The 10699-nt window shown below is 39.2% G+C and overlaps 1 protein-coding gene across 1 annotated transcript; it reads right to left on the bottom strand.

Annotated features, from left to right (window-relative positions):
- Positions 1-214: 214 nt before the first annotated feature.
- LOC119725927 (ly6/PLAUR domain-containing protein 2-like) lies at positions 215-5219 on the bottom strand. The gene is made up of 4 exons (XM_038197541.1): positions 5099-5219; positions 2291-2412; positions 1190-1392; positions 215-801 (listed from the first exon to the last, which is right to left on the bottom strand). Coding segments are annotated over exons 1-4 (444 nt in total). The 5' UTR covers positions 5217-5219; the 3' UTR covers positions 215-800.
- Positions 5220-10699: the final 5480 nt, after the last annotated feature.

Raw genomic sequence — 10699 nt, 5'->3', positions numbered from 1 at the left:
ACCTTTCAGGATGAAATTGGCCGCCCCTCACTGTAACATCCAGCCCCCCCCCCCCACTTCCCCACCCCCTACCCCAGGATGAGAAACCCTGGATACTTGCTGCTTGGGGCAAAGCCAGAAGCGAGGAATGGGGGGGGGCTCCCGCTGAAGCATATTTAAGGTGCAGAATTTTACAAAATTGTATCGTAATAATGTCACGATAGGTACACAAGACTCATATTCACTTTACATTTTTTTTTTTTCTTTCTCCAACCCCATCATCAGTAACCAAAGATTCACAATCAAGGGTCAGGTCCCGTAAGGTCCCGGAAATAGCGCGCATGCGCATAACCAAGCCTTCATAAGGATATTTCACTTATACAATTACATATGTTCAATAGCGGCAATCATGGCAATGTTAGTTTATCTATCAAGCGAAAGGGATACAGCATGCAGTCGATAAAGACTTTGTCAAAAAACACCGGTTGTCAGCAAGCCTAGCTCTATAGAAAGCGCATCATGAAAAAATATTGCCAACTGCAAAATTTAAAAGTCAATCAGGCATTTTGCTGGAGCAAATATATTTGAAAATTGAATTTCCTTTTAAAGAATGCGAAGGTTCTTAAAGTGGAGGAGGCTTGTATTCCATTTCCGCAGTGCAAGACTACTCAATGGCTATTTCTGTGATTTTTTTACTCAACAATTTCCTGCCGGATTTCCGCATTGGTTCACGGTTAAACTTTCAATGGTGAAAAAGTGAAGTTACTCGGGTGGCGCTGTTTACCCTGTATCAGCCAGTCCGGAAAGCTCCGCCACAATTATCTGGAGAGAGAGAGAGCGAGTGAGGGAAAAACGATATTATAATGGTGTTCTCCGGCCCAGGGAAAGATGTCGTCCATTGAATTAGATGAAACAATTAACACAGGAGCAATATATTACGCAACATGTTCGATTGAAGTGTACACAAACTCCCAAAGTTCCATTCAAGCCGATTACCGATGGAAACACTTTGAGTTTATTTTAAAACTCCTATAGTCATCTTTTATTTAATTTTTCTCATTTGCAACTCTCTGAAGGCCACTCAAATGTTCTAACTAACCAATTCTACTTCCAGATCATAACTTAAATTGGAGGAATAATTTTACTGTATTTAACCCGATAGCGGGTCCAGCAAACTGTGTATGAGGGGTTAATTCTTAGAAGTACATACTAAGCAGACGTTATCCAACCAGCGAGGACGGTGACGCAGATGGTAATGAGGCCAAAGGTCACTGAGGATGCGCCGTTGCACCTGTCAGATGTGCAGCAATAAATGCAGGCTTCCACACCGGCAGCACTAGCACAACCCTCTGCGCATGCGGGTGCGCAACTGCGGGCAATGACTGTGACGTCACCTTGCGTACCAACGGTTTTCTGTGGAATAAAGAAAACAATTAGGGCTACACAGACAACAAAGATCGTTTAAGAAAAGTAAAAATTTAAGTTCCTATTAAAAGTAAGGTTATCAATCATTGATAAACAATTAAAAAACGTAGAAGAATAGTAAAATGCAAACAAAAAAGGGCCTAATTATTATGTCGCTAGCTTGCAAGCACACCAATGATGCAAACCAACGATAGCAGGAATTCAAGACACTCATAAAAAGTTCAACCATTTTCAAGGGGTGTTGGGTGAATAAGGCTTTGCAGACAGCAGATAAATAGATTAAAGTGCTAAAGCAAATAATCAATTTGCAATACCGAAATGAGTATTCAGAAAACTTCAGGGCATTTTTGATTTTTTTTTATTATGCAATTGATCCGTCGAGGGGGTGGTTGGCAACCCCGACCAGCCCCTCTCATCCTCTCTTAAACACGCATGAGAACAGATAATCTCTAAGCAATCCAAAAAAATATTGAAAAAAACACCGCAACATACATCACCGCGTTCTGACGCTAAAATCATTTTCAAGAAAATTGCATTGAAAGGTTATAATGTTCCCCTGCGCATATTATGAATCCAATGTTCTCCCACGCGTGTTATAAATCGTACGATTTTGATATTTTTCACACGTATCAATCATACGTTTTGGAACAACTCGTGTCAATTTCTGACGAAAATCTTTAAGCTGCATTAAAACAGAGGCACTTTCCTGCATATGCCCTTTTGCTGGGAACATTTTGGTAATTACGCGTTATTGCAGTACGACATATGTACATATGCCCTTCTGCCGTGGCTTGATCAATGTATGGTTTCCACTCCGTGCAATAAGAACTGCCAAGGATCATAGTAAGACGTGCCGGGTATGAACGCTCAAATATGTTATACTCACAGTGCATTCGCCAGAGCAGGAGGTGGTTGGTTGGCTAGTCGCGTTGAACGGATCCAAGCAATTGGCGTCACCGGCTGAGGTAGTCGATGCACAGCTGTAGCATTCCACCGCAAACAGTCCAGCTGTTGGTCCAAACATAGAACAGTTACCGATGAACCACCGTTCCCTTGGCTGGTGCCCAAGAGAAAAGCGGTAAGCAACGGATAGCCTACACACGCCACTCTATTGGTTTGTAGTGAACATGTGACATTTTTAAGATCTAATGTGGCAAACTTTGACTCAATTTTGAAACATTATTTATTGCTTCAAACAATCTACAACATAAAATAAGGGGAGTTTCAACCGTAAAAAAAGTAAAAAGCTCTCCTGGAAGCCAGAAGGAAAACAAAAGCCGTCGGGAGCATCTGCTACATGCCCATTTTGATGACGACAAGGTATGGCTCTACAATCAAACGACTGTTTTGTGCCATACTTCTACATGCGCATAGTTAATGCATATCACACATTTTGATTTACGATTCGCTCGTGTATTGAAACAATTTAGTACTTTTGTCTGACGGTGCTTCGATGGTGTAACAAAGGAGGAGAGCGGCACAGTTTTTACAAAAATCTTCTCCCTGGCAGATTTAATAGAATGTTGGGGAGGTTGGGAATTAAATCTTCAAAATTAGTCAATGTTTGCAGCATTTATGTGAATTAGCGAGCCTCACGCCTTGTTGTTTTGATTCGTGCCGTTTGCCCATATTTATGTTGACATGTTTATTGATCTTTGTTGACTGTTCTTTTTCGTTCTGTTTGTGTAAGTTTGTTTTATTCATCGATGATTCACCCATCGATTTCTTGACGTGCAAGACATCAGGGCATTAATGGTTATCATCGGAAACACTTCTCTTGGGTAATTTCTAAAATGTTTTCTTTGGCCACTTCCATAAGACGATATAGGTTCATTCCTGTTTAGTCTGTCTGAACACTTTGTTAAAGGGCCCATGCAAGGTATTTTTAATGCAATCCTTGAAATGCATCTTTTTTTTCCATTTTGAAGGGTATTTTTGGTGCCTTCTTGGTTTTTATGCAAAAGCAAATTTCCATATTCATGAGCAAAACTGTGATGTCGTATCGCTTAGAAACGTCAATGTTACAGCTATTTCAGCTCAAAAAAAGTCGCTAGAATTTTGGATATTTTGCTGTCATAAATTTTCTTTTCTTTGGGGATTCATTTTAGCGTAAGTGCGTGGCAGTAAACCAATGAGCAACCCTTTCTCGCAAATGTTTTCAATGAGCACATTTGGGTTCAAAATTTGAACAGAAACCCCTAACTGAACAGTGTCTTCCTCAGTAGTCCGGAAAAGGATGGAAACTTTTAAATGTTTAAAGAAGTGTACTTTGCAATAAGATTAACCAAAAAAGGGATATCAAATATATAGTTTTTATACATTTAAGAGGATTAGAAAGTTGAACAACTTCCTAAGAAAAATTGATTGCAAGGAACCAAAGAAAGAGAGGTGTGCATATAGGGATTGATGACGTCATATTATGATTTGCGCTGGGATAATTCAGAATATTATAGGAATACGAACATTTCAGGAAGTCTAAAAAGATGCTTGAAATAATGTAAAACATGTTTGCCCATTAATGAATATGAATGCCCCATCAACCCCTAACAGCTGGTTCAGACAATATTGAATGAACAATATATACGACACTTTAAATTTGAATGTATCCTTTACAGGGACGAGTGAAGCGAAAAGACCATAAAATGCTCGGATAGTGAAATTGAATGATTCTTTTTGATTGTCGAATGACAATGTGCGTGATCTTTCAAGTTCAATCTAAATTGAATGAGCCAGGCGTTAAATTGCATGAAAACTTGGTGAAACGGGCCGGGTGTTTACAGGTACGCGTAAATGCCACAAATCACAAACTAACATGCAATGACTGGATATGCAAGGCCCAAAATTCTGATTACTTTGGGAGTGTTTTCATCTTCCGCAAAAAGCAATATGTAACCTCCATGTGAAAGGAATTACGTATATTTAAACTTGAATAATCCGAAAATTCAAGCACAAAATGTATGGCAAAATTCGTAGGGTGTTGCACTGTATTCAAGGAATACCTGAAATAAACGCGATTCTTACATGTTCATTTTCTTATTTACGGTGGATATTTAAGCTTTTACAACTTGAAAGCATGAAATATATCTGATTCATCTAATTCACCATTTCAGTAATGAAAACTGCCGATACCATGAAATGGGAAACCAGACTTTTCTTTCGAATGAAATAGACAACGCATAACTTTGTTTGTAGGCCAGTTAAGGAACGATTAGTTGTAAAAAAAAAAAAAAAAAAAATCATGCCTTGTAATATTCCCAGTGACATTCCAAGGCTTTGGTCGAGGGGATGTAGGTATTTACTTCCAATTTAGCAGAACTTTATACAATCACCGATGCACAACATCATAATATCATTCCATATTTAACAAAAACATCCACTCAAAGGACAATACTGTCTGTCTGTCTGTCTGAATGACAAGACTTCTTGAGGAGATTGACTGCAAGTAGAATTGGTGTCTAACATAATCCTCTGTTTTACAGAGGGCAAGCTATGCGTTGTATTTCCCATGACCTCGCAGACAGAGGGGTAGTTCTGTGAGCATGGGATACAAGGGAAAGTATTTTTCTGTCCCAAGTCTCGATAAAAGCATACTGATAAACAAATACATCTATCTCGTTTATTGTCCTTGTTTCAACACCGTTCGTAGCATTTTCCCCACTTCTTTTCCTATCAATTCTCTCTTTGCAGCACTTACCCACACACGTTGCCAGAACAAGTGCGCACAGAAGGCCCTTCATTTTGCTGTTAATGATGATAACTGATGAGCTGAGCTGATTGACTGTTAGCTGATCTGTTGATCGCTTGCCGGTCATCAAAAAAATAGCCAGGACCTCGCGCCCAGGCGCTTTTATACGATCGAACAAGGAAAATTAACTTTTGTGGGCGGGTCTGGTCACATGGCCTGCTTTAGCTTTTTGACAACTGTTGCATGTTTGATTTAAAGATGAATATTACGATAACGCGCCTGTTTGTGGTGTACGTCGCGAACGCCTACTAAAACGATGGATTTGCAAGTCGTTCGTTGCAATCATTGTATAAAATGAAGGCAGTGGAATGATATCTACAATGAAGTACATGTTCCACAATTACAAGGACAAAGGAAAGAAACAACCAGCTCGTGTAGGCCTTCTTTTTTCTAACGAATTTTAGAACGTGTAAGCAATGAAACAGTTTCAGATCAATCGAGGCTATAGTTTTCGGGGGGGGGGGGAGTCAAGACCGATGGGTCTGATTCTTGCTTAGATTCAAGCAGATATCAATGTAGGACAAGGTTCAGCTACAAATGCTTTTCTGCTGTGGACAATGGTCCTAGGTTTACCGTCATGCGGATGTTAAAATTCTTTTAAAATAGTCACAGACAATTCTTTTAAATTATGTATAGGCCTGTTTGTAGCTATAAAACAAAAGCCCATGCGTTTTTTCTTTGTGTCTATAGTCCTAATGTTTTGAAAGCTGATGTCTAGCGCACGCTTGATTGCAATAATTTTAAACACGTCGTTCTTGCAACATGTTAAACTTGACAGGGTTGTGAGTGTGATTGTCGTCGTGGATGGGTTCTTGAGATTACCCATGGTGTTTGTAGGAGGGTCTAAATCGGAAGACACGTAGTGAATGTTACAAACCTAGCTCCACATTAGCACTAAAGAAAGGAAAACACGGACTCGAGTCATCAACAGTAATACAAACCACCGATCCAACATTGCTATTCACTACAGGGTGAGTTAAAAAAAAAAAAAAAACCCAAATGTCGGGACTATTGTTTTAGTGAAGTTCTGCATGTAGCACTTTCAAAATCCAGGATATAAAAGCCCATTTCATAAACTTTGTTGTGGTACTAGAATCATTCAAATCACTCATGTACTTTTCAAGTTACGGAATTTTAAACACATCCATCGTTTTAAGGTTCTGTCCACGGATCACAAAAAAAGTTCAGTGTTCAGCAAAACGAAAACAAATCACATAGGGATGTGTGTGAATTGGTTTCGTTTTGCTGAAAGAACAGATACCTTTTTTGTGATCCGTGGACAGAACTTTAAAACGGTGGTTGTGTTTAAAATTCCGCAACTTGAAAAGTACATGGGTGATTTGAATGCTTCTTGTACTAAAAGAAAGCTTGTAAATTGGGCTTTCATATCCTAGATTTCAAAGTACTACATGAAGAACTTCACTAAAACATAAGTGCCGACATTTGGGTTTCGGGTTTTTTTTACTCAACCTGTACAAATATTAATTCTTTTATTCTTGCATTGGAGCACTCTAGCTTCTTTTGAGTTGTAAAAAATAGAATTCATTCGGATGAAATAAACAGAAGGGGAATCAGAAACCCCAAAACCCAAATAGAATTCTTTCGGATGAAATAAACAGAAGGGGAATCAGAAACCCGAAAACCCGCTTAAACTGCCTGAGACTTTTATTCGATTTAAAAGCATGTAATCATTTGCATTAATCCCAAAAGTAATCTACCAAATTGTTATCCAAAAGCTGACTTGAATTAAAGATTGTAGTGGTACTAAACTCCCCGTGAAACTATTCCGGCTGGTTTGTTGTCATTTAGAACTTATGGTGATTTCCAACGATCGGTCAATGGGCTGATTTTGGAATAAGGAGTTCTATCGACGCAATCGTGTGTCGTGATCAATTTGTTTTGCATGGTTTTCACTGTTTTCTTGAAAAGAGTAAATATCAACTGCATTGAGACTGCACAGATTAGCTTTTGATCGCTCTTCTTTGGATTTTGAGTGGTGTTATTATTGCAAATAATATGCATGAAAAACAAATGATCATATATGCCTATTTCAAACAAGATGTTTTTCCTAAACGGAATGATGACCAATAAGCACAACCAAACAAGAAACATCGAAACGTGTGCCCTGTGGGCCGAGTGTCGAACAAAAATGAAACTGTAATATTTTTCTATGAATTAGACAATTGAAAATCACAATTTTACGAGAAGGAAGCTTAATCGAAAAATTGGGCATGAATGAATTTCGATGTGAATTTTACAACTGCACAAAAAGATTTATCTATAGTGCTGGGCAATTGAGCAATTTAGTTATTTTTGTTCGATGCCAGCCCAGACTAGCTTGGCCATACCAACTCTCAGGTGAGAGTAGTTCAAACTCAAAGTAGGTTGCAATGGTCACGGCCGTTATCATGTGAACTTGGACTCCCATGGAATTTGCTCTCATTTACCCCCTATGACTCTGAGCCTCGCACGTGACCCGTTTAGTCTAATTTGTCCACTGAGGCCTAGATATGTGTGAGTCTGTATTTTATAATTACTACACCAACAATAACACAGTCTATGGGAAGTGTATTCAGTAAATTTCATAGGCGCATGTCATTGCCATGTCGCCCGTAATTCACATCCAAGCTGTATGCACAACGTGGCTAGGGTAGTCCACACTCAGACTCGACTCCGGCCTCCAATACATTTATTTTTGACTCATGACTCGGCTCTGAGGACAGAAAGACCGACCGACAGACCGACCACCAAGAGACATGTAGAAGCTCCTGTCAGAGCTTAAAACAGTCCCGTGTCTGTTGTCTAATCGCTTTTAACTCTTGCCTGGGACAATCGCCTTTATAATCGCAAGACGCCAATCAGACAGTCACTAAATGCTCAACGTACTCTTGCGCGCACGGACTCCATCATGGACTCACATCGGAAGACCCGTCTTTCTCTTGTTGTGCCGATCATCGTTCTACTATGGACGGATGAAAATATTTAGATTCTTGCATACACACTTGGTCGATGGTGTTACGACTGCATTCGGACTTGGCTCGGACTTGACAATAATTTGGTCCTGCACTTGAGCCGGACTCGGACAAAAATGAACTCGGATTCTTCTGGATCCTGATCGTTACACTCAGACAACACTTGACTCTGACTCGAGCCTTCGTGGACATGGGCTGGCTCGGACTCGGATGAGGTGGACTCGGCTCGGGGATGTAGTCAAGTCTATCACAAGTCCAGTCACAACTAACAGTTGATAAGCAATAACAACGGAATTCCGTTGCCAAATCTTATTTGAATAGGTTGTGAGTTGATTGGGACTGGAGGACTTGCGATAGACTTGCAAGTACTTGTGATGGACTGGACTACATCTCTGGCTCGACTGCGTCACTTGTTCATCTTTTCATTTTCGCCCGTTTAAATCCAGTATTGTTCAATCGAGTTGCTCGCTGGGACTGAAGTCGCCATTTTTTGACTTCAGATTTGACTTGACTTGGAAAAAAAGAGATGACTTGTGGCTTGGCTTGACTTCATTAAATTTCACTTGCTGAAATTAAAACTTTTAATAAAATAGACGCACATTTTTGGGCGTACGCAAAATCGGTTTATCAAAAAGCCAAGGAAATGATGTACGTACATGTATAGCGACCTAGGCTTCCTGCATGGTGAAGAAGGGGCTACTGGACCCGTTAAGCACATTTCAATTCTTACAAATCTAAAAAGGATCCAAGAAACAGTTGAAATCAATCACATTCATTAGACACATGAATATTAAATAATTAATAAATTCAACCAAAAGTAGGCCACTAGCTCCACTCCTGGGGAAAGTGGTCTGCATTATAAAACCTTAATATTTGTCACCAAAAGTGTAAGAAATAAATATACTAAGCAAGAAATGGATAAATAGCAACTGTGAATATCTTAGAAGCGCCAAAGTGTTCAATACATTGTTTAAATGCCATTTGAAGAGTTTCTACTTTTTCTCAGAAAAAAATCCTGCAATAGGCCCCTATGGAGTTGTTTGTCATAGGCATTTTGTATTCACTTAACCATGATTAGAAGATTTTTCAAGTGTACGTATCTCACACGGGCCTCACTTTACGCATGCCTTTGCTTTTGAGAAAATTCTTAAGCAACTGGAGGAACCGCAAACATATTTTTCTGCTTAAACGCTATCTAATTGTATCATAGCCGGAATGAACAGTAGTAAACAACTATACTCTTATAAAGCAAATGAAATAATATGGAATTTCATGTACACCGTGTGTCGGGGCAACTGACCCAGGCGGTCAGTAGCCCCGACAAAATGGCGGTCCAGTAGCCCCAAACATTTCATGTGGAATTAATAAATCAATTTTTCTAAATATTTTAGCATAATTTGCATTCATATCATTGGAAAATAATTCTTAAATTACCTCTGAAACATAAACAAAACTATAAATAAATTGGCTATAAATCCCTTACTAAAGAAAACATAAAAGAGTTTTATAACTCATTACAAATACTGGCAGCCATTTTGTTATCTTAAAACAAAAGAACTTTACGTTGCAACATCCAGTATTATTCATCCAAAAATACAGGCTTCCAGTGCACACAAAATTACTGAATTTAAGGTCAAACTTTCATGTCCTCCTTAATTGAAATGAACGTCTAATTACCTTCAAAGGGTAAAGGTACCTTGTAAATTGTGACGTAATACGTTCACAAGCATTGAAACAATTGACTTGAGATTTGTGACTCGACTCGAAAAAAAATGGACTTGCGAGGGTACTCCGGAGCAATTGACTTCCGACATGACTTGTGAAAATTTGACCTGTAACTTGACTTGTGAAAAATGACTTGGTTACAACACTGTTTAGAGTGCAGGGATATTTGGTCCCTCCCCACTCCCACACCCACTTCTCATCTATTTCAGGTGCAAGAATAATCTTGAGGTTACCTGTCAATATTTTTGTCATTATCCCAAAAACCTCATAGGCAAAAAAATATTCACCCATGCATCTTAAAAAGATTAATAAGAACGATATATCATTAATAAATAAATTTATATATCATAAATCAAGAGAGGAACCGTTTCCGTCTGTGTTATGATGATAATTAAGTTCATAAGACAAAAAATTCTTTTGCAAGATTATTTCCAATATTTTCTTCAGTAAATGCTGTCAAAGTTCGCGAGGTTGCTGCTAGTGTGTTACGCGTTGAACTCGCCTTTTGGCCTCATGGCGATCTAGCATTCCGGCTGGAATACGGCAGGTTCAGATTACAGTATTTCAAGGTTTGATTTCTCGGGTTCAGTAGACCATGCATACAGAGGTCAAATCATCATCCGCCGGAACGTGTATACGTGCAGCACGGGATAAGTGTCATAAAACAATGTATACGAGCTAGGATTTCAAAGTTACTGGGTGCCCATTCTAACAACTTCCATGTACATCACTACAGGATACTACGGAAGCCCGTTAGGGCCAGGTACCTCTTTCTCTTTCACACAGCGGTGCGTTCAAGTTCCTCTCTCTCTTTCATGGAAGCTGGCCTCTCTTCCAGAACGTATGTCTCTCT

This window comes from Patiria miniata, unplaced genomic scaffold (genome assembly GCF_015706575.1).
Source record: "Patiria miniata isolate m_02_andy unplaced genomic scaffold, ASM1570657v1 HiC_scaffold_19, whole genome shotgun sequence".
NCBI lineage: Eukaryota > Metazoa > Echinodermata > Asteroidea > Valvatida > Asterinidae > Patiria > Patiria miniata.
This window is presented reverse-complemented; position numbering and strand designations above follow the sequence as displayed.